Here is a 24,992-nt window from a genome sequence, read left to right as displayed (position 1 = left end):
AACTGCGAGCCTTTGCTTGCTTTTATCCGCCCCGCCGGGGCACTATTTCATCCACCGATACCAACAATGGGGTATAATGCCCCCCACTGAAATCAATAAAGGGGCTCTATTCCTCCCAATGACATGAACGATGGGGCACAACTTCTCCCAATGACACCAATGATGGAGTACAATTCCTCCCACTGACACCAATTATGCGGCACAATTATTCCCACTGAAAAACAAAAGGATGGGGCATTATTTTTTCTCACTGACTTTGGGACCTTTTCTACTCCCAATAGCCACAGTCCGGACCCTCTAAAGTCTGAAGGACAGTAAACTAGCCCTTTGTTTAGAAGGTTTGGAGACCCCCCGCTCTAGATGAATGAGCACACAAGGCAGATTTGGACAGTAGCATTTTCAGCCTGGGGGAAGGGTAGTGTTGGATGTACTAGCAGATATAAATATAGTAATACTTTGAAGGCAAACTCCAGCTAATACTTTATAATCAGTTCTAGCAAACAGTTTTGTTCCTTTTTGAGATAAAGTATGTACATAAATAAAAGCTGATCATTGTAAGCAACCTTGTCAGTGGTAAATGGTTTGTCTCATCCTTGCAAGAGAGCTTTTATGATGAAAAACAGCAGACTTAATGGCTGGATCACCAGATGGAAATAGAAGAAAGCCTTAAAAAAAAGAGGAAAGTAAAGCAGCCATCACATCTAAGAATTTGCAAGCTGCAATAAAATACTGTATATGTTTGCGTTTAATACGGTTTCAAGGTAAAAAAATACAAATAAAAAAAGTCTTAAGTACCTACAACAGCGATGCTTTAAAATACATTTCAATATGCTTTAGTTTAAACATGATTGTATTAGATGGTGTTTTGGTTAAGATCTTTACGGAGTTTTGCCTTGAAAACAATAGTTTACGTTCAGTTAGCAAGCCTTGACTTCTTTGACACAAAAGGAATGACATTGGTAAATGTAAAAGAAATAGTGTAAAAAAATATTACCACTGCCTTCCGGTGTGTAATTCAAGATCTCAAATGTCCAAGACTTGTAGTGTGCATAGTTTTGGTACATGTCAAAAATCTCTCTAGTAAACTGCTGGCAAATATCACCTGAAAAAGAAGGACGTTACTAAAATCTCTCACAGATACTTTAGGGACACTACTAAAAAGACAGCAAGCAGCTACACATTTATAGATTACTAGCACAAGCTGCATTCATACATACAGTAAACACAAACATGTACACAGGCTATATTATAAAAGTTACAAACATATCTAGCACAATAGGAATAACCTAACAATAATATGCAGCATACATCTCCACCTTTAGAACAATGTGCATGTTTACCTGATATTAGATTATGTGGAACGTGGCAGTTAAAGTATATCTAAAGCTAAAACGTTTATTTTTCATTTTGGGTAGAGTAGGTGATGGTTAAACCCTGTCAGTTTTTGTTTACTATGAAAAAAGTTTCTTTCACTTCTTGTCTTGTAAACACAACAAGAAGCGGAGAGGAAATCTTTCCAAAGTGAGAGAAATTCCCCTCGTAGACAGCAAACAGTTGTCTTCTTTGAAACATTTCTTCCCTATTCCAGTTCTGGTGACAACGCAAAATGTAGCATTTTCCGACACCTTCAGTCCTGGTGACAGCAGTCAACAGGAAAAATATCAAGCTAAATCTCCCCAGCAAACACAAATTGCATTAAAAACCTGACAAGGGGCTGGATCGGCTTGAGGTAGGATGCTAGGGACCTAAGCTCCACTGGCTGAATATCCTGCACAGTCTATCCTGAGACCCAAATCACCGCACAAAGCCCAATTGCTGCCACTCCATCAGGTACCTCCCCAGATCATGTCTCCACCACAAAAAGTCATGGACATGGCAGTTAAACTAGATAAATACCGCTGGCAAGACAAGGACCCCCTGGGGCAAGATGGCGGTGCCACACTGGGGAAGGGGACGTCTACAGTAGCTGACACAGTGAGGGTGCTGGAGGCCATGACAGGTTGCCAAGAAGCCACCACAGCCTGCCAAACAACCCTCACTGCCAGGATTGAGGAGGTTAAAAAAAAAAAAAAAAAAAAAATCGACATCTCCCTAGTGAGACAGGATTTCCAGAAGCTGAGAGAAAGGGTCACAGATGCAGAGACCGGTCTGAGCAACGTGGAGGACTCCCTCCCCCCTCTTCAGAACACCGCAGACGCCATGCAGCTGCAAGTCAATCAACTCCTACAGAAGCAAGATGATATCAAGAACAGACTCCGCCGCCGAAACCTTAGATTAATTGGCCTGCCTGAGGGGGTTGAGGGGAAAGATCCCCCCACATTCCTTTTACATCTACTTTGCGACACGTATGACAAGGAGGTATTCTCCCCTACATTCGTTGTCGAACGAACACATCGCATGTCTGGGAGACTGCCACCGGCTGGGGCATCGCCTCGCACATTTATCACAAAATTCCTCAATTTCAGGGACAGAGACACTATTCTGCGATTAAGCAGAGAGAAAGGGAATATCCCTTTTGGAAATAAGATGATTGCTGTCTTTCCGGACTTCTTGGCAAAGGTACAGCGCCGACGCAAGAACTTCACAGAAGTCATAAACGCTTCACATCAAGCATATAAAATATGCAATGCTGTTCCCTGCTTGCCTCCGCGTGGAAGGAGAAGATAGAGCGTATTTCTTTGAAGATCCAGAAGAAGCAATTGCCTGGCTTGAGCAGAGAGAGAAGCACCCAGATAAGTAACTATATGATCTACCTTTTTTCTCATGCCCCATTTCACAGCCTTGTCATCTTACAGGTAAATGGACGCTGACTGTCCGAGGATAAACTCCCTATATCTATTCAAATCTTCTCTCTCTTTTTGGGGGGAAAAAAGAGAAAAAGGGAATTTTTTTTGTTTTTTATTCTCCCTTTGTACCCTCCTGGAACTACTCTAACTTAATCCACATACATGATTGCTGGAATAATCATCATGCTGGTCAGTATCTGCACCCCTGAGACACAGGAACATTTGCTACTTGAACTGCAGGCCTGCAGACATATACACTGATAGCATTCCCTTAACGTTACACCACAGCAACCACTAGAGGTCACTGCTGCCTCATATCTGGAAAAATATACCGTACTTATGCCTGCTTTGTTTTTTCCTTCCCTTTCTTCTTCTTTTCTGAAGAAGGCTTCTGAATCTAGAAATCACTGTAGGGTCAGCCTACTCTCACCATCCTCACCCAGATACTTATACAAGTTCTTCCTGGTGGAAGCTGACAACCCACTAGAGAGCTCACCACACTAAGTGGGCACAGTCCTATAAATGTGTTACGTTGTACAGCGAAGTTTGGCCCTACCTACAACATTATGCAACCTGTGCTGGATTAAAATGGACTATGCTTTGATAAAAATATCCTTCTCATCAGTGCCGATCCTGCTAAGTTCTGCTAAGGGGCCCTCTACCTGACCCATGATGCCGTGAGCTATGTAAACCATTTACAGAAAGCCCCCCTTAAATGTCCTCAGAGAGTCTCCCCCTACATCAGGGTCCCCAGAAAGCCTCCCCCTACATCAGAGTCCACAAAGAGGTCCCCCTTACATCAGAGTCTGAACAGAGCCCCCCCCCCTTACATCACAGTCTGCACAGAGTCCCCCCTTACATCACAGTCTGCACAGAGCCCCCCCTTACATCATTACATCACAGTCTGCACAGAATTTCCACTTACAGTGTAAGGGGGAGCTCTGTGGACTCTAATGTAAAGGGGAATCCTGATTTAAGGGGGGGATCTGATGTAAGGGGTGTTCTGGGAACCTTGATTTAATGGGGAATGCTGTAACTCTGGTGTAAAGGGGGGTCTCTGCTCACCAAAGCCTGCCCCCTCACCGATTACATACACCCCACATATAATACTGCCCCCCCCTCCCCACTGATAACATACACCCCACATATAATAAGGACACCCCGCTGATTATATACACCCCCCATCACTGTTCCACCCCTAATTGTGGCCCCCACACTCACCTCGTCTTTGAGTTCGGGGCCCCCCAGTAGTTGATAACGGATTGGAAGCCTCCAGTCCGCAGGTTGCTCAGCAGCCGGGAGAAGCATGTGGCCCCCGGGGTGATGCAAGTCTCGGGAGGGGCCCAGCAGGTGGCTGAGTGACAGGTGAGAGGGGCCCCGCCCTCCTCCATCAGGGGCCCGCCAGGGGGAGGGGAGGAGAAGAAGGACGGAGAGGCCATCTGGGATTGCTGCTGGGGATCATCTGAGCAGATTGGAGCTCTGGGAGCAGAGACGATCCGCCCTTGGAATTCTATTCAACATACTTGGAACTCTTGCTGTATAACACTGTATATGAAGACTCAAATTCAAATTTACCCGCCTCCATGAGAGAAGCATTAATAGTATTAATCCACAAACCTGGCAAGGACCCCGAGACTCCCAGAATCATACCACCCCATTTCTTTACTCCAGGATGTCAAGATTTTGGCAAAAGTCTTAGCCATCCGCCTCAATAAAGTCATTTTATTTTTGGTACACAAAAACCAGTCGGGCTTCATGCCAGGGAGGAATACTTTGTTCAACCTCAGGTCGATTATTTATAAATTTTCAGACATTCCATGAAAATTCAGGATCCAGGGTGATTGTAGCCTTGGACATGCCCAAGGCGTTCGACTCAGTCGAGTGGCATTATCTATGGACCTGCCTGGGAAAATTTGGCTGTGGGCCTAGATTTATAATATGGGTTCAACTACTATCAGGCTCCAGTTGCTAGGGTATTGGCAAATGGGTGGTCCTCTGACCAGTTCCCTCTTACTAGAGGTACACGACAGGGATGCCCTCTATCTCCACTGCTCTACACACTGGCGGCAGAACCACTGGCGATCGCAATATGCGCACATCCTGACATAGCAGATATGAGGATAGGGCCCATTACAGAGAAGATCAGCACCTATGCACCCTGCTCTATCTAGACGACTCAGTTAATTCTCTACCCACAGCCCTGGGCCTTGATAAAACCTTTCGGTTCCTTCTCAGATCTTTGAATCAATTGGGGTAAATTCCAAATACTCCCTCTGGACAGCTTCCCATCACCAAAAGACTGAGCAATTAGATCGAATCAAAAACAGACCACTCGAGACCCAGCTGACTACATCCCGCTTAATATAACACCACTCTTTGAGATGCTTAAACAGAAAACTCAAATTTGGGCCCGACTCACTCTAGGAGTAATGGGACAAATAAATCTTGTGAAAATGGTAATATTGCCCACAATATTATATACGATATGACACTCACCAGAGTACTTGGTGCTTAGGCATTTAAAATCTATGGAAGCAATACTTAAAACCATTTATATGGGGTAATAGACAAACTTCCTTGGAGCAAATTAAAAAATCCCACTGTCCTTGCCAGAATGGCTTTACCAGACTTCAACAAATACTATTTAGCCACTATTTCACATAGACAAAATTGACAGACAGGTTCCTGATCTTTCCATGTCCTAAATGGTCACATTCATAACAGATCCCCTTGTTGCAATAATGGGAGGATTAAGGGGTGGAGAGAGGGCGGGTGACTGCAAATCCTTGCTTTACCAATTCAGACAAAAGGTATGGGATATTTTATCGGACAAGCTCATACAATACTACAAGCCCACAACTTCACTCCTCTGTGGTATAATACAGCTCTTCCAGAATTTTACTGGATCCCAGACCCTGAGCTGTGGAGCTCCAGGGGAATATTTTATTTGTCTCACATTACACAAGATGGGGACCTAAAGACTTTTGACACACTAAAATCCCAATTTATGCCACCGAATGTTTTTCCAGGTGCCCACAAATCAGCCATGCCTTTAGAACACAATTTTCCTCTGGCAACCCTTCACTAGACAATAATCCTCTAATGAAAGTGATTAAAAGCCCTGACCCAAAAAAATGATTTCTCACTTTTATAACATGCTGTCACTCCCCCAGGCATCTACATCAGCTTATGCATTGAAGACTAGATGGGAGGGGGATGTAGGATCCACGGAGGATGAGGAGTGGAGTGAAGCCTTAGATACCTGCAAACTAGTTTCACCTAAACTCTCCGATCGCTTCACTCAGATCTTTATACTGCACCGATCATACCTCACACCACTAAGAATTTCCAAATATAAACAAGATCAATCCACCAATTGCCCAAGGTGTAATCAAGAAAGATGTAAATTCTATCACCTAATCTGAAACTGTCCAAGAGACCAGGGATTCTGGACACAAATAGTACCGTTTCTACATGATACCATGGGTTCCCCCCTGACACTACACCCCAAGCCGTGCCTTCTGGGTATTTTTCCAGAACCGGATATGGATAAATTTACTAAAATCTTCTCAAATGAAACCCTCTTTTCTGCAAGAAAAGTCATAGCCAGGCTAGGGATGAGACCTAACCCACCGGAGCTCACTAACTGGATAGTAGAAGTGAATCTGCCCTATAAAAAAAAACTCATATACTCTCATCGAGGATGCCCTTCAAAATACAATAAGATCTGGGATAGGTGGCTACAGACCTTTGAAACCAGCACCTAATAGGGTGTTACTACATTATAAACCTTCGGACCTCCAGTGTCCCTACTAACATTATGTGGAGAAATTGGGAGGAGAGACTATAAAAAAAACGTATAATGTACCTTGAAAGTTGTATAACCTGAAATATCTTAAATGTCAAAAAGTGTCTCACGCTTATATTTGAAAAACCACGGGATGTCTATGTGTGATAGTTGCCTATAATATTGTCTAACATATTGGACATTTGCTATGCATGTTTTATTTATTTTCTTTTTGTTCAATAAAATAAACTTTTTGATTTTTTGATTTTTATTGAAACAAACACTTGACAAGGGTTCTAAACCTCCCCTACTTTGTCCAAAAAAAAAAAGAAAAAGTTTTGCCTTTCGATATACTCGGGATGTGATGACCTGTGGCTGCAGTAGGAAGTATGAGACTTTACTGCAGGCAGATCTGAGAAAGAAACTAAGATTTGACCCTGGAGTGCTGAATAGATCAAATAAGACCCTCCTGAAATATTAGTTTTGCGTGGACTAACCTTTAATAAGTATAAAGTGACACATATGCACTTACATTAGCACACACTGTGATGTGCATTGTTGTGAAAGGCACCCCAACACATACCATATGTAGTATAAACAAATGCACTTTTACTTCAGTGCACTACATCACACTGATGTAAATTCTTTGCGTCTTGTACACTGCGCTGCTCAGTATTAGTACAGCTGTATTTTTATATGTGGTAAAGGTTCCATTCAAAGTGAGTGAGCTGCTTTCATACAATGTGACTCAACATGTGCTCAGGTATGAGTAGGGCTAACATCAAGCACCAGAGTCAGAAGTATGAAAACTGGCTGTTGAAAGCAGCTCATGGAGATGAGCAGAATTGTCATTTTCCTGTATATGTGACCTTTTAGTCAAGTCACTTTGCCCATTATCATCCAAAATGAATAACCATGGTAGGCAAAAAAAAATGTGCATATTGCAAACTGGCCTCATAAAATGACTCTTGCAGACCATCTAAGTCACACTGAAATGTAATTCAAATGGTCGCTGGAACTGCCTTTGCCTCATCTGCTTTATTGGTTAGTAAGACTGTCCAACATAACAATGGGCCAATAGAAAGGCAGATGAAATGAGAAGGCGTGGAGCCAGTGACCACAAAGCCGATTAGTCATGTTACAGTTTCACTTGGGTTTTAGGCATACATAACAGTCAATTAAAACTTACATACCAGCATGAGGAAGTGCATAGTCTCATTCCACAAACCCATAGTTATGTCCACAATAGTGCACTATGTATAGATGGTGATTTTCATTTACTGTACAACATTAAATATATAACAAACTAACCTCCGGTAGTTCTGCCGGATACCACCTCTAGTATTGCATCGTTCTTGTCATACTTTTCCTGAGGCACCAGAAGCTTTAATAGCTGTAAAAAAAAAATGCCATATTAACGACACTGCTGTAGGATTTCTGTCACTCACCGACCAGAATATCTGAGCGTATCCCACAATTGTCCACTAAAAGTCTCTCATCAGGGCTGGAGCTATGTAGCTGTGTTTTAAGAATTTCTTAGAAGGTGATTAATCTGTTATTGGACTACCCAACACAATATAAAATATGCCTATGCTACTTATGTGGCATTATTTTTGACTATGCTAATTATGGCGCATTAGATCGGGGCAATAAAAGTGCAGTCATTCGAAAATCTCTTCCCAGAAAAAGGGCAACAAAAAGTAAATAAAAACCATCTAAAAAAACAGTGCATTACCTGAGAAGTAATGGTAGATATTGCTCGTCATTAACCTAGTAACATAATGAACATACCAACTGTTTTGATAAAAGAATTACAGGTGCACCGAATGGAAAATTTGGTGCCGAAATGGAAACAGAAACTTCAGGATGGACTAGGCCGAAAACGACAGTTTTGAAAATATATATATTTTTTTATATAATTGTATTATATTCAACTTTTTAATTAAACTCATGAATTTAAATTAATATGACTTTATTAAATCGGCCATTATCGGCACCTTTAGCACAAGAAAAGCTTGAGAACAATGTATCCCTTTAAATTTTATGTATGTCTTCACAATGGTCCGTTGCACTTCCGTTGTGGTGTTAAAATCCTGCTTGCTACATTTTTGGTCAGTAAAAAAAAGTGCACCTCCCCGTTGAAATGCATTGAAAACGCAGCAAGAACGCATCAATAAATGCACCCATGTTACATTTCTGAGTCACACCATAAGCACAGTAAAATGGTGGTAAAATCGCATGCATTTTCGGCGTCTTTTTCTCTTTTCCACAAAACGCTGAAAACACAATTTTTGGCTGATATGTTTCAGTGGCCGAAATGTCGGGGCATCTCTATAAAGAATTCTATCTTTCAGAAACACAGACTGTGCCAAGTGTCACACAGCAAAAGAAAGTTTAGCGTATTTTCAGTGAGCACATATTTTGAGTTAAAATTAGATTTCTATTTTTTTTGTGACTTGCATTTTTACATGCTTCCTCTACCACAATCAAAGATAGCCACACGTTGGTCACTGCTTTCAGTGACTCGGTTTTAGGCTAGCCATACCCAACTTGAACTTCGATTCCTGATGAATCAATTGATTCCAAGACGTGGGTGGCCCAGTCAGTACTACCTGGATTGACAAACTTGGACTGGAAAAGGTAAGAAGCAAGGTGAAAATTGTCAGCCGAACGGTGACTACATCCTTTCAGATGCAGTCACTGTTCAGGTATTCAGACAGCTGCAAGCGTTCCAGTTGTCTAGATATAGTAGCCAGCAGCAGGAAATTCCTCCATCCACATAGTTTGTGTAAAGCAGAAGCAGTGAACTGCACTGCAAAGGTGGAAAGCAGAGCATGCTCTCTCTCTCTCTATAATATATGCATCACCAAAATATACCTGCATGAAACTGATGTCTTTATTATGTATACAAATGTTTTTAAATTATACATTTCCTTTAAGCAGACTCCAGTCTTCCCCCCAATGTGCAATTAGCGTTGACAGAACAAAAATTAGGGTTGTCCCGATACCGATACTAGTATCGGTATCAATACTGAGCATTTGCCCAAGTACTTGTACTCGGGCAAATGCTCCCAAAGCTTCCCAGATATCTTGACAGTCAGCAGTGATCGGCGCGTGGGGGAGATACAAGCTTCTCCTCCAGCGGCTTTCAGCCGCTTTAGTGAAATCTATATAGCGGTGATCGGTGCTTGTAACTCCCCCACGCTGACTGTCACCGCATCCTCCATGCCCCCTCCATTCTGCTGTCCCCCTCTGTTCCGCTGTCCCTCTCTGCTGTCCCCCTCCGTTCCACTGTCCCCCTCCGTCCCCCCCCCTCCGTTCCGCTGTCTCTCTCCATGTCCTCCTCCTTCCTTTGTGTATGGACAGAGTCAGCTGACCCTGTAGATTCACATAACTGAAACATTGTAACCTCCTGTGATTACGATGTCTCAGTTTATGAATGGAGAGGAGCCGCTGTCTTCTCTCCATTCATTTTCAGTGCAGCTGAGGCTGCAGAGAAAGGGACTGGGGAATCTCTATCCTTGGTCTCTTTCTCTGTCTCAAGGGGGAGATATCAGGGGTCTGTTAAGACCCCTGATATCTCACCAAAGCCCCCCAACAGGGCTGATAAAAAAAAAACAAAAACAAAAAAACCACACACAACACACAGACAGCGTCCGCCCCCTCCCCCCCTAAAGGAAAAAAAAGAAAGCATTGTAAAAAAACAAAAAAAAAATGTAAAATAAATAAATAAATAAAAAAAAAAAAAACCCACTGCCACGTGACATTAAAAATAAAAGTATCGGTAATCGGCATCGGCGAGTACTTGAAAAAAAAGTATTGGTACTTGTACTTGGTCTTAAAAAAGTGGTATCGGGACATCCCTAACAAAAATCCACTTCACTGGCTCTGCAAATTTAACTTTAGTGAATGGTTTAAACAATATATTTATTCGACTAGGTCACCTCTGTACGCAACTGAATGATGTTATGATTTATAGCATCCTTTTCTTCCAATGCAAGGCTCAGCAACTGCTCCTCTTCTTTGGATGTGAGATCTAAAAAATCCAATAAGTATTGCAGTTAATGGACAACATTCATTTACAGTTCATAAACAGGACAGTAATGGTTATCTCAGCTTTAAACCTATAACTGATCTTTCTGTGGTTCCTTTGATGCACCCCAAGACTGGTGGTATACACAACAGGTTCCTAGCAAAATCAATTAAATGGCCCAAGTCAGTCTGCCATCCAATGTTTTGAACATTTCACTATTTCCATAGAAACAGATGATGGTATGTTGTCCTGACCTTTTTGCAAATAAAGAGCTGGTTGAAAGTGACAGAAAACTGATGTGTACAAGGTCAGCATATTTTCAAAAGGTATGAACTTCATTTGTTGGTCTTTTAAATAAAGAATTAAAGTAGTTGGTTACATCTGTTCAGTAAGTGCAAAAGATATCTGTTGATCCTGACAGAAATCTTGTGAGCTGATATCTTCCTGCAGTCTCAGCCTGTGCTGCATTCATATCAGTTATATTGCTCCCAGCTATCCATAAGGACCACAGAACAGGAGAGAGTGTGTGTGGGGGGCTTCTGTAACCAACACTTTTCTTCAATAGATAAAGCATGGTGTAAGCATTGTTATTCTAGGACAGAAACTTTTATTGGAAGAATCACCAGGTGAAAAATTAAGGAAAAAAATAATCAAACTAAACTAATGAAGTCTGCCACATTTTCTTGGGTCCAGATACACTTTAATAATGAGAGCTTCTTAAATGCTTATTCACTAAACATGGTTGTAAACCCTTACATATACCCAGTGAATGGGACTATCCTCACAAGATACACAATGAAACCGGGCCTCCTGCATAGGTTGTACCTGTTTATCTGCAGTCTTCTCAACATCAGGTCAAAGTGATACATTTATAGCCTTGTCAGAATTTAGAAAAAAAAAAAAAAAGGGGCAGAGCTGAAGTCACACTTTATAGTGCTCAGTGAGGAGAGCTCTGAGAGCTGATTGTAGGGAAGAGACACCCCCCCCTCCCCCTTCACAAAGCACACAGGAACAGAGCTGAGGCTGTCAATCAGCTGAAGGTTCCTCCCGTCACCTTTTTTCTCTTGGGGTCAGGAAAACTTGTCAGAGACTGGCAGAGCATCACCAGGGATGAAACCCAGCGTCTGGGGTTGTCTATGCATTCCAGACTTCAGGGCTGTAATTGACTGCAAAGGATTTGCAACCAAGTATTAAAAAGTGAAAGTTTGATGGATGATTGTTAATCTGTCTCATTACTTTTGGTCCCTTAAAAAGTGGGAGGCACATATACAAACTGTTGTAATTCCTACACCGTTCACCTGATTTGGATGTAAATACCCCCAAATTAAAGCTGAAAGTCTGCAGTTAAAGCACATCTTGTTTGTTTCATTTGAAATCCATAAAGATTAGAATTGTGTCGATGCCCCAATATTTATGGACCTGACTGTATCCGAGGTTTACAATCACTTTAAGAACCACTTAACAATGAAAATGAAGAAGCCCAAAACGAAAATTTTTATTTCACTCTACTTCTTAAAAGCAAAAGGGGCCAAGCAGTTAAAGTGTCACTAAACTCACATCATTAAAGCGGAGTTCCACCCAAAAGTGGAACTTCTGCTTTAAGCACTCCTCACCCCCTTACATGACACATGTAATTTTTTTTTTGGAGGTGGGGGGGGGGGGGGGGGTCTGGAGCGGGTACCTAGTTTTGACAGATATCCAGCTCCCACTTTCTCCCCTCACTGCCTTGCCGCCAAGAAGACTCCTCTCCCCCTCCCTCTCTGCAATCTTCTGGGACACATTACAGGTCCCAGAAGATTGCCGGGCCACTAAGAGAGCGCAGCACGACTCACGCATGCGCAGTGTGCACCCGGCTGTGAGGCCGCTAGGTGTCACAGTCGGGTGCCCACACTTACAATGCCGGCGCCGCAGAGAGGACCGAGGCTTCGGGAGGCCGCATCGCTGGACTGTGGGACAGGTGAGTGTCTGTTTATTAAAGGCCAGCAGCTACACTTTTTGTAGCTGCTGACTTTTAATAAAAACTTACAAACGAGTGGATCTCCGCTTTAAAAACTATCAATAAATGCAGCTAGGGATTTAGCAGTGTTGGCAGCTCTGCACATGCTCAGTTTTCAGTGTAGTTCTATCCTGAACATTTCCTCTTACATCTGGGCAGCTCATGTGACTATAGAGACACACATGTGGGTATATACACAGTGGTAAAGGACACCCCACTCCCTCCCTCTCCCTCCATGCCCACTAACCAGCTAAACACAAAGGGGGCAGGATATTACATTTATATTGATGGTGGCTTCCCCTCCCTCTTATTCTAAGACACAGGCTGGGTGTGACACTGCCCGAAACTGGCAGAAATCCATCCAAACCATGTTTTTGCAGAAAAAAATAAAATAAAGATTAGATTTCAAATATATATATATAAAAAACTATTTAAAAATTATTTCTACTCTGTATTCCAAATGCATTTTTTTTTTTTTTTTTTGAACATGTGACAAGCAGAAGAGGACTAGAAGCTCCTCCTGCCACTGTTTCCCTGTAGACAGGCTGGGAAAGATCTGGTCCTGTGACAACTGTATATTGATTAGGAAAAAAGGTACTTAGATGTTTTTTTAATGAAAATAATTACAGTACCATCATCCACAAACCGAAAGAGAAGGGATAATGTAAATTAAACAGGGTGTGTTTAGTATCACTTTAATTCACAAAAGCCTAAAATGTTGGGGTCAAAACAGGGCTTAACAAATCATTAAGGAAAAGTCCTTAAAGAGGAGCTTCAGGTTCCTTTGGAAAAAGGAAAAAAAAAAGTAAAAGTCAGCAGCTACAATTACTGTAGCTGCTGACTTAATATTGGGACACTTACCTGTCCACGAATCCAGCGGTGTCTTCACTCAAGCTGATTTTTCAATTGGCTCTTGGGTGCTGTCGCCACCATCTTGAGTAAGGGAAACCAACAATGAATCCTTGCGGCTTCACAGCCAGTTCCCCACTGTGCATGCACGAAGTGCGAATGGCCCAGCAGTAGGGGAAGGAGGAGGGGGGCCAATAAGAGGAGCTACCCCTTTTGGGTGGAACGCCGCTTTAATACTTACTTTCTATTGTTTAATGTTTTTTTTGTTGTCCAAGTACGGGAGTACAGTGTGGTACTATGCTGTTAACAAGGACGTCAAAAACTGTATAGGACCTGTTGTATGCCAAAACACCTGATATTGTTTAGAAGCCTTTATCAAATGTCCAAAGAGTAAGTGGTATGATGCCACAAGGAAGTAAAAGTGGTGGTGGAAAGAAAGAAGACAAAAAGGACTAAATAGAACAGCCACTATGTACACAAGGCAAGTCTTTCTGGCAGGAAAATTAAAGCAGCAACAAATACACATGGGCTTATCCAGCAATCTACAGTAAGACAAGATGCAGATCACAGGCCTGAAGATGTTAACACGGTCAAGGTTTAAGTCTGGGTTTAGAGGAAGCTTGTCCATTACCTACCAGCACACATGGCCTCCAACTCTTTGCCTTCTACTTCTGACTCTTGTATTTGGCACAGCAAAGAGCAAATCGGAGACAGTTCAGCATGCTGAACATTTAGAGCTTTGCGTTCCTCTTCTTTTAATGTATGGTTTAACATTTCCCCTATTCGTCCATGCTCCTTGACTAAGGACTGCAAGTAATTCTGCAAGTTATCATTTTGCCAGAGAGCTCCAATGCCATGAGAACAGCTTCTTCTTGGCTGAAACCCATGAACGACCACACCATAAGGACTTCTATTTTGTAAATGTGATCCAAGACGTTGCTTTATAAAAAACTTTGTACATAGTCTGCGAGATGGCTCCTCAAAGGCAGACAGATGAAAACATTGAGTACAACTCCTCCACAATGCAATACCCAGAAGACGTTTCATTGTGACATCCCGTATTCCTGCTGACAGAAATTCATAGATGTTAAATATTATATATTTTAAGTAGCTATTAAATAAACAGAACTACAGTTAAACAAAGCCTGTACTAAGAGAATAACATAGGCTGCAATTGCTGACAGCCTTCTAAAATATTTGCCTAGCTGGTTCTAGTTCTAATACTTACTGAGTAAGAGACCCTAGACAGGTATAATGCAAACTTTGGGTAAAGGTAGAAATCCTGATCTGCATAGGTGTATTTAGTCAGTGACTCAATGTATTTAAAGTGTTACTAAACCCACAACAGTAAAATCAGTCTGTAAATGCAGTAGAGCATGCTTATTATAGTCACTGTGGAATCTAAGGGGTTAATCCTCTGCATTTTGTAAAAAGGCTGTGTGATCCTGTCTTCTCCGATCCTCCCCTTCTTTTACTGTCTTCAATCCATCTGCTGTTAGTACAGAGCCTTGGGGCACTTTGCATGTGCGGTTTGATGTGTATTGCTAGAGTTTTCTTTTTTTTCCGGGAGAGTGCATGTGATCAGCACAGGGCCAATCAGCACTGTCCAAACAGAGGATCAAGAGTCATGCAGCCTCATAGGACATTTAGAGGAAAATGAAAACTCCTCCTACCAGCTTTAACCAGACACTGATAGAAGTCACAAGACTGCTTTATACTGCTGATGAAAAAAGGTATTTAGCAGTTAATATTTACTAAAACAATTGCATTTCCATATTCTGTGTAGTGTGGGAGACCCATATAAAGTGAATGCAGGCTCCTGGGTTTAGTAACACTTTAAGCCATTGTATGATAATTATTGCCAGTAAAATAGCATTCTGATTAAGTGAGAATTCTATTTTTTATAAAAATATAGCCAGATTTAAAGGCCAATTTTAAACCCTGGTTCGCACTGATGTGATTTTGAATGCGTTCCAGAACCCATGGAATCGCATGACAAATGAAAAAACATGAGTTTCTGAAAAGGCTGTTTACATATATGCAGTGCGATTCTGATGTGATTTGAAAAAGGGTCCTGTGCAAGTTTAGTGAAGTGCTGTGTGATTTTGAGCTCCATAGACTTGAATAAAAACTGCAGGCAAATCGCTTATCTGTCCTAAAGTAACACAATTTCTGCACGTTTTCTAGTACTGTTTGCAGAGAGACCCCACAGGACATAAAAAACCCCCGTTAGACTTACCGGTAATGGTATTTCCAGGAACCTTCCAGGACAGCTACTTGAGAGATGATCGGCTCCGCCCTCTACAGGAAACACAAATCAGATGGAATTTAAAAGGCCCCTCCCTTTCCTCTGACCCTCAGTTGTTTAGAAGATCAAGTAACCTCCACCGAAGGTGCACTTGGCAGAGGAAAAAAATTGAAAACATAAAACACACCACCATCAGGAAAACATGGTTGACCAGTGAAAAAATAGAATAGGGTGGGAATATAGACGCTGTCCTGGAAGGTTCCTGGAAATACCGTTACCGGTAAGTCTAACGGGGGTTTTCCCCCCTCACCTTCCAGGACAGCTACTTGAGAGGATAAGCAAGATATTATACCTTAGGGAGGGACGACAGCCTGAAGCACTTTCCTACCAAAGGAAAGGTCCTGGCTGGAAAGCATCTGAACTCTATAATGCTTGACAAATGCATGAGAGGAGGACCAGACGGCAGCTTTAGAGATATCTTCCCATGAAGCTCCCGCTCTTTCTGCCCATGATGTGGCCATGGATCTCTTTGAACGGGCCCTAATTCTAGAAGGAGGGGTGCGACCTGACGCTTTATATGCCTCACAGATAGCTCCCCTAATCCACCTAGCAATAGAACTTTTAGATGCATTGGACCCCTTCTTGGGGCCACTGAACAAAACAGTTGGGAGGAACTCCTAAACCCACTGGTCTTTTCTAGATAAAGTAGAAGACACCTCTTAACGTCTAAAAGACCAAACCTTTCCTCTTCCGCATTTTTGGGAGAGGTGCAGAAACTAGGGAGAACTACCTCCTGGGACCTATGAAAGCTGGAAGAAACTTTGGGTAAATAGAGTGGATCGGTTTTAATCACCACTCTGTTCTCTAAAATCCTCAGGAAGGGATCTTTACAGGAAAGAGACTCTAGATCCGGAATCCTTCGCCCTGGCGTAATAGCCAAAAGGAAGGACAATTTCAAAGAAATCATTTCCAGGGAAGCCTCATGCAAAGGCTCAAAAGGAGCCCTTGTTAGTGCATTTAATACCAACGACAGATCCCAGGGAGGAACATGTTTGAGGATCCTGGGAGTATGCCTAGATCTGGCTAAAAGGAACCTCCTGACTAAGGGATCTACCGCTAGTCTTCTCTCTGAAAATAAAGATAGGGCAGCAACCTGAACCCTAAGGGTGTTGACAGATAGACCCTTTTTCACTCCCTCCTGCAGAAAATCTAAAATGCAGGGAGTGGAAAAAGAATCTAAACCAGATTTCCTTTGCCAGGAAATAAAAGTTTTCCAAACTTTCCCATAGATTCTTCTTGTGACCAATTTACGGCTGTCCAGGACAGTATGAATAACCCTCTCTGAACATCCATTTAACTGTAGGATGCGCCGCTCAGCCTCCAGGCCGTCAAATGGAAGGTCTGAGGGTTTGGATGCAATACCGGTCCCTGATGGAGTAGATCCTTTCGAACTGGAAGGGGCCAGGGAGGATACACAGATAGGGCCTTCAGAGAGGAGAACCAACTCCTCCTGGGCCACCAGGGGGCAATCAGAACGACTTCTGCTCTGTCCTGAATAATTTTCCGAACCACTAGGGGCAAAAGGGGAAAAAGGAGGGAAGGCATAGGCCAAGCTGAAGTCCCAAGGGAAGGACAGTGCATCCGTCCCCAAGGACTCTGTTTCTCTCTCCAGAGAGAAGAACGCCGGTAGTTTCTTGTTGAGACTGGAGGCAAAAAGATCCACTGTGGGGAGACCCCATCTTAGCACCACCTCCTGGAACGTGCCTTGATGTAGTTCCCAACCGCTGGAACTGATGCTCACTCTGCTCAGAAAATCCGCCAGCACATTTTCTGACCCCTTGATGTGAACTGCCCTTACTGAAGAGACACAGATCTCTGCCCAGGACAGAATCTACTGCGTTAATGACAGAAGTGATTCCGAGCGAGTGCCCCCTTGCTTGTTCAAGTACGCCACTGTTGTGGCATTGTCTGAAAATATTAAAAAGGTCCTTTGAATAGACCCTCTCTCCCAGAGACATAAGTGCTTTCCTCACAGCCAGAAGTTCTCTGAAATTCAAGGAGCGACCTGCTTCCTCTGGGCAACCAGGCTCCTTGAGCCTGCCAACCCTGTGAGTGAGCACCCCAACCCCACAGACTGGCGTCTGTGGTAATCTTGATCGGGCAACGTTGTGCCCAATCCTTCCCCCTCTGCAGATGTTCTCGCTGCTCCCACCAGGCGAGATCTAGAAAATTCCCTTCTGGTAGTTTTACCAGCTGATCCAGAGAATTTTTCCTGCGATCACAATGGAGCAAAAGAAAAGCCTGAGGGGGTCTGGAATGCAATTGAGCCCAAGGTACCCCTGGAATGGCTACAGTCATTAGGCCCAGCAACTGCATGATACGCCGAAGGGAGGTCTGAGGGAGCAGTTTGAAGGTCTGCACAGAGAGAAGAATTTTCACAATTTTCTCTTCGGGAAGAAAAAACTTTAGGGCAACAGAGTCTATTAGATAACCCAGAAAAAGTATGCTTTGTGAGGGTACTAGGCAAGACTTCTGTTGGTTGACTTTCCACCCTAATTTTTGAAAGGTCCGCAAAACCAACTGTAGGTCTTGAATAAGGGACTCCTTGCCCTGAGAAAAAAAAAAAAAAAACAATCAAAAAAATCGTCTAGATATGGGACGATTGATACCTTGAATCCGAAAAAAGGCCATGACTTCGGCCATGATTTTTGTGAAAATCCTCGGTGCTGCCGAGAGACCAAAAGGAAGGGCATTGAACTGCCAATGAGACGGCTCGTTTCCCACGAGCACTGCAAATCTGAGGAACCTTCGGTGGCTCTGGCAGATTGGTACATGAAGACAAGCGTCCTGAAGGTCCAGGGTCACCATGAAGACCTCTGGTAACAACAGATTTCTTACTGAATAAATGTTCTCCAAACGGAAACGTCTGTAAACTATGTATAGGTTCAGGACGCTTAAATTTATGACCATAGGAAAGCCGCCGGAAGCTTTCTTGACCAGAAAGACGTGTGAATAAAATCCCTGGAACTTCTGATCTTCTGGGACAGGAGAATAACTCCCTCTGTTTCCCACACAGAGATCAAATTTAACATGGCTTGCCGTCTCTCGGCAGGTGGGTAAGAAAAAACCTCTGGGGGGGGGGGGGGGGAGATTTTTGAACTCCAATCTGTAACTCTTTACCAGAGTTTGAAGGATGAAGGAATTGGTGGAAATCTCTGCCCATTCCTTGATGAAATGGCACAATCTTCCCCCTACCCCTAACCTGGCGTCACTGGGTATTCTCGGAAGGGCCTGAAGGAGCAAAGGGAGTTCCTCCTTTGAGTTTGTCTTTGTTAAAGGACCATTTCTTTTTAGCCCGTTGCCTGTTGGCTTTAAAATTAGCCTTGTTTTGGAAGCCACGAAAAGGCCTCTTATTCTGGGGCTTATTCCTTTGGGAAGAAGGGAATTGACTACCTTTCTCAGAGGAGTGAGATAAGACTTCTTCTAAGGAAGAACCAAACAACAGTTTGCCTTCGAAAGGCATGCCACAGAGCTTATTTTTGGAGATAAGGTCACCTTCCCAAGATTTAAACCAGATAGCTCGCCTAGCTGAATTAATGAGAGCAGAAGCCCTAGCTGCGGATTTCACTGACTCTGCTGCTGCATCAGCTAAGAAGGCGACTGACTTGGCAATGAGTGGGAGGGACTCTCTAATCTCTTCCTTGGGGGTGTCAGATGCCAGAAGATCATCTAGACGCTGAACCCATACGTCTAAATTTCTAGCCACACAGGTAGATGCAACCGCTGGGCCTAAAGAAAAAGCTGAAGCATCCCAGGCCCTATGCAGCAATGAGTCGGCCTTCCTATCCATTTGATCTTTAAGGAACCCAGAATCCTCAAAAGAAAGATCTGATCTTTTGGACACCTGCGACATAGGGGCATCTAATCTAGGACACTTAAAGAAAACCTCCTCAAAGTCAGGCTGAAAAGGAAATCGTTTGTGTCCTCTGGATTGGAACAACCTTTTTCAGGTTCTTTCCATTCAGATAGAATCACGTCTCTAAGAGACTGATGTACCGGAAAGGTTCTAGATTTCCGTCCCTGAAGGCCCCTATACATTTTATCCTGTACAGATTGAGCATGCTGTGGCATCTCAATCTGCTCTGAGGTATAAATTGCTTTTAATAGTTCATCAATATCCTCAACTGGAAGAGATACTTGGATGAGCTACCTGTATCCTCCTCTGATGCAGACTTTTCATCAGATGAAGAGACTGAATTCTCACCCTCCTCCAGATCAGAGGTATTGCGTGAACTAATAGTCTCAGATACTAATAAGGGAAGGGACTTGGCAGAGGTTGAAGGATCTTGAGCTATGGGTCTAGAAGAGGGAGGGCCTAAACTAGTAACCCTGTCATTCAGTGACCGAAAAGAATCCACTAACTCCTTCATAGAAGTCATTAACTCCCTAAAGAAGGAAGACTCTGAACTAGCTCTGGGTGGGATACAATCCACACAAAACAGCTTTTTATAACTATCAGAGAGCCTGGCTCTACAGTTCCCACATTTCTTCTTCACCGGTTTGGCCTAGAAGAGAGCAGAAACAAGGCCATGAATAAAAAGGATCCATACAAAAGAAGTCCCTTGCTGTAGCTATCCACAGACCAGGGCTTACCTTGGGGGCAGTATGGGACTTGGATGCTGCCGCTGGTTCAATACGAGCGGACGTTCCATCCTCAGACCTGTCCTCAGGCTCCATGAAGCAAGCGGAGAACGGTCGCAGAGAAGACTGCTGCTGTACCGCAAAAACTGTGCCTAGAATGGCGTTTTTAGCAGGCCATTCCCCTGCAGCATGTCCTCAGTGTCTCCACACCATGCTCCTCGGCGTCCGGAAGTGCGTCATGTGACTTCTGGTTCCGGCGCCATCTTGCTGCATCACCGGAAGTCCTCCTGACGCCATCTCGGTACACCGGAATGAAGCAATTAGGAGGACACAGTTCCACACAGCAGCGATGGGGAAAGGAAGGGAGTTGCCACCATTTTACAAAGGCAAGTAACCCTTAGAAATAGGAAACCCTTCTGGTACAGACCATCATCCAGGACTTGGCCACAACTAGTCCTGGATGAAACCAGAGAAGGGGGGTCCACCAACCACAGTTACCAGACCATAAGAAAAGAACAAACGTGTCGGTGCTCCTGGAGGGGCTGGAAACACAAAACAACTGAGGGTCAGAGGAAAGGGAGGGCCTTTTAAATCTGATTTGCGTTTCCTGTAGAGGGCGGAGCCGATCATCTCTCAAGTAGCTGTCCTGGAAGGTGAGGGGGGAAAGTTGCTGTATCCAAATCACATGAAAAAGGGATCAGAATTGCATCAACTCACACCGCAGCGGTTCCTTGAAATCGGACTACAAAACAGGTTTAAATTACACCACATCAGTGTGAACCTAGGCTAAAGGTTCATTCACACTGTGCGCATTACTCCACGTTTTGCAATGCAAAAAAAAAAAAAAGTAGGGTTATACAGAAAGTAACCTTTTCAAAAGGAGCACATTATCATATATGTGCTATACTGTGGGGGAAAAAAAAAAAAATCAGACTGCATTTTTAAAGCATCCAACTTTTTTATTTTAATTCTAGCATTTAAAAACAAATGTGATCTCCAAATCTTTTTAACATCTTGCACACGTTTGTGGCCCTTCTCCATTACTTAAAAGTGTAGTGTCTAGCAAGCTGTCCATCTGCCACAAGTCGGGTGAACTTTGCAGTGGGCGCAGAGCAAAGCACTGCGGCATGTAAACACCCCAGTCTGTTGCCTATTGCAACTTAAGGGGGAGGGTGGTTGGTGGCTGGCAAAAATGCATCACAATCGCAAATTTTTGCCATTCCCCAACCGCACGAAGCCTAAGGCCCCTTTAACACGGTCTTTCCGATCAGGTCCGCCTCTCAGTTTTTCAGGTGGACCTGATCGAACACTCCATTCACCCCTATGGGGCAGCGGGTGTCAGCAGTGACATGTCCGCTGACATCCACCAAATGCAGACTGATGGTGGCCCTATTTTCCATCCATCGGCAGATTGGATGGGATCAGATAAAAACAGACAGGCAGTCCATTTTCATCCGATCTCCCCATAGAGGAGAGTGGTGCTCTGACAGGTCCGTCTCCGCACAGTGAGTGGAGACGGACCTGTCATCCGCCGGATCAGCAGATTGATCCCTGCCGAGCAAGCAGAATCCATCAAATGGATCTGCCCCGTGCGAAACAGATCTTACAGTGTTGGAATAGATGGAAAGTAGGATGTGTAGGATGACAGAAAGGTGAGTATAATAGCTTATCTCCTGCAAGGGACTTCAGACAGGATTAGAGACTGACAGGGTCCCTTTAACATGACCTGTCACTGTTATGAGAAAATTACAGCCACTGCTGACATCATTCTAAAAAACAGAAAATGGTTATCAGATACTTACCGTTATTTTCCTTTCCTGGCCTATCCTCAAATCAGCACAGGACTCGTTGTGCGCTGATGTGAGGTAGGGCCAGGAAAACTGAAAAGTCTTATAAGATACTTACCACAGTTTTCCTTTCCTAGCCTATCCTCACTTCAGCACACAGTGGGTAGAGTTGCTACCTCATCCCCGAACACATCTGAATTACACAGGTTCTGAGGCTAGTTTAATGCAGCTAAGGCACCAAGTGAGTTTAATTACCACTTTAATCAGCCACAGAACCTGTGTAATTATTATGTGTTCGGGTTTAAAGGGATGAGGTGGCAACCCTAAATGGTGTTGATTTACTAAAGGCAAATCCACACTGCACTTGGAAGTGCAGTCGCTGTAGATCTGAAACGAGGGGAATCTCTGATGATTTTATCATCCAATCATGTACAAGCTAAAATGCTGATTTTTAATTTTCCTTGCATGTCCCCCTCAGATCTACAGTGACTGCACTTGCAGTGCACAGTGGATTTTTCTTTAGTAAATAACCCCCTAGGGGGTCCTGTGCTGACTGAGGTAGGGCCAGGAAATATTTATGCCCCGTACACATGATCCGATTATCAGACGAATGATCATCCGTTTTTTTTTTTTGCATGCTAATCTCACGTCGAATCTGATGAGTTTACTAAAGTCACGAAAATTCCCGTACGACAGATTAAAAATTCGGAAGCGATGTCATGTGTTGTAATGCATTTATATTGCATTTTCGAACGATAGCTGTACTGATTAAACGAAAATCGTAGGATCTGGCATCGTATGAAAAAAATCTCTGTGCATGTCCGATAGAATAATATCGAATGAACTGTCCTGATCGGCTCTGGAAAGCTCTGTACTAACGATCAGATTATCGTATGATAGATTCAAATGCGGCATTTTCCGTACGATTTTCGGATCGTGTGTACGGGGCTTAATTCTCTCTCCCAATCACAAATCCTCAACCACATACTTGTTTCAGGCTAGTGACTCAATATCAGCTTTTGGGGGGCTGATTCATCGTGATCAATTGTATTGTAACTGCCTTCCTTTTGTAAAGTACTGTGCAAAGTGATGGAGTTCTATAAATCGTGCATAATAGTAATAATAATGTATGCAGGTTACGGGGTTTGCATGAAAACTACGACAATCAGCATTTTCAGATGGAGAAGTCATCAATGGTATCCTCCATGCTTCTCCCCTTTAAAAAGGTTTAAAGGGAACGAGTCCCTAAGCAAACTCTTGTACATAAAGGGATTCCCTGACTTCAGCTACATTCACTCTATAATCAGGACATGAAGTTGTGTAAAAATCACAGAAAGTCATGAAACGCACAAACCTGCGTCACACTTGCAGTGCTTTTTATCGTTAAGTGAGGTAAGATTAAAAAGTGTACAAAGCACAACAATGAAGTGCCATGTTTGTGGGATGTAGGACAGAATCCTAGTGAAATCAATGGGCTTCTCTATTCACGTAATGTGACCACACACATATGTGCAACACCTGGTGTCATATTGTGAATGGGGCCTTATATATCACAGAAGAGGCCTGCGGCTTTTCACTTCCCCACAACTTGTATGCAAAAAAAAAAAAACAGCTTCCATCAGAGCCTTAGCACATGGGTGCTGTGCTTTGTGTCCCCTAGACCAAGTATGGTGGTCAGTGTACAGCCATTGCCCTCTGAGTCATAATTCAATGTAGAGAGAGCTCAGAGTCTCATGTATGTCAGACCCCTGTCTGTTCTCACAGCACTCACCTTACAACCAGCAAAGTCTAAGGTCAGGACATACAGACTACAACTCCCAGGATGCACAGGGACACACTCCCAGGCTACGGAAAGCGATGAATACCAAACTTCCCCGTACATGTCACATGGCTGCATTTCAAAGAACAGGCCTCACTGCACTAAAACTATCAGGACTGAATAACTCTCACACATCACATGACCCTACCACTCCCCATAGACACCGTTCTACAGCCACCCGGGGGTCAGGAAGCGAAAATGACGTCATCATTGTGCGTTCTCACAGAAGACGCGAGGAGTTGTGTGCGCAGGCGCAGTCCCCATCTTGTAGTGCGGCCTCCGAGAAAGGTGGCTTCTTCCTCGGGACCCCCGCGAGGGGCGGGCAGAACACGGAGACATCATGCCGGGTGTCACCCTCCCCCCAAAGGAGAACAACCTCTTCAAGAGGATCCTGGTGAGAGCCTGGTCACCTGGGCCACAGAGCACACACTCTAACAATGACTCAGTGCGACCTGTCACCCTCGTGCTGACATTGGTCCCCCATCATAAGGATGCACAATACACTCCCCACACACCTACACCCAGCAACTTGACTTTCTGCTAATCAAGGATTTCTGTGTACCTTCAGATCCCTCATCTACAGGGGGCACACTACATGCCCAGAGATCAGATCTCAGCCTTTATTGTATAGCTGTGTACCATCTTCTTATACTGATCACCCATCTACAAGGGGCACATCACCTGTCCAGAGACCCACACCCACTGATCTGCCTGGCATTGTGATCCCAGCCTTCTGATCACCCTGGTCCCCAATCTGTAGGATGCAAATGACCTGTCCATAGACCAGATCTCAGCCTTTATTGCTGTGCACCATCTTCTTATACTGGTCTCCCAACTGCAGGGTGCACATCACCTGTCCAGAGACCCACACCCAGTGATCTGGCTGACATTTTGATGTCAGCTGTCTGTGTACCTTCTGATCATCCTGATCCTCCATCTACAGGGTGCAAATACCAGATCTCAGCCTCTATTGTATAGCTGGGCACCATCTTCTTATACCGGTCTCCCAATTGCAGGGTGCACATCACCTGTCCAGAGGCCCACAC

At 43.7% G+C, this 24,992-nt stretch overlaps 2 protein-coding genes across 6 annotated transcripts in view; one reads left to right on the top strand and one right to left on the bottom strand.

Annotated features, from left to right (window-relative positions):
• The window catches only part of MTRF1 (mitochondrial translation release factor 1), a 45,090-nt gene extending 20,930 nt beyond the window's left edge, over window positions 1-24,160 (bottom strand). The window contains exons 1-6 of one of the 5 annotated variants that reach the window (XM_073614215.1): window positions 23,899-24,159; window positions 15,691-15,752; window positions 14,087-14,518; window positions 10,518-10,609; window positions 7,885-7,966; window positions 995-1,102 (exon numbers count right to left, since the gene is read on the bottom strand). In XM_073614215.1, coding sequence (XP_073470316.1) covers window positions 995-1,102; window positions 7,885-7,966; window positions 10,518-10,609; window positions 14,087-14,498 — 694 coding nt within the window. In that variant the 5' untranslated portion in view covers window positions 14,499-14,518; window positions 15,691-15,752; window positions 23,899-24,159. Of the gene's footprint in view, window positions 1-994; window positions 1,103-7,884; window positions 7,967-10,517; window positions 10,610-14,086; window positions 14,519-15,690; window positions 15,753-23,898 lie in introns of all 5 variants that reach the window. The other 4 variants (XM_073614214.1, XM_073614216.1, XM_073614213.1 and 1 more) reach the window with 4 other exon arrangements.
• A 1-nt stretch (window position 24,161) lies between these two features.
• Window positions 24,162-24,992, top strand: part of NAA16 (N-alpha-acetyltransferase 16, NatA auxiliary subunit) — a 69,685-nt gene continuing 68,854 nt past the window's right edge. The window contains exon 1 of the mRNA XM_073614211.1: window positions 24,162-24,340. Coding sequence (XP_073470312.1) covers window positions 24,287-24,340 — 54 coding nt within the window. The 5' untranslated portion in view covers window positions 24,162-24,286. The remainder of the gene's footprint in view (window positions 24,341-24,992) is intronic.

This window comes from Aquarana catesbeiana, linkage group LG02 (assembly GCF_042186555.1).
Source record: "Aquarana catesbeiana isolate 2022-GZ linkage group LG02, ASM4218655v1, whole genome shotgun sequence".
Taxonomy (NCBI): domain Eukaryota; kingdom Metazoa; phylum Chordata; class Amphibia; order Anura; family Ranidae; genus Aquarana; species Aquarana catesbeiana.
This window is presented reverse-complemented; position numbering and strand designations above follow the sequence as displayed.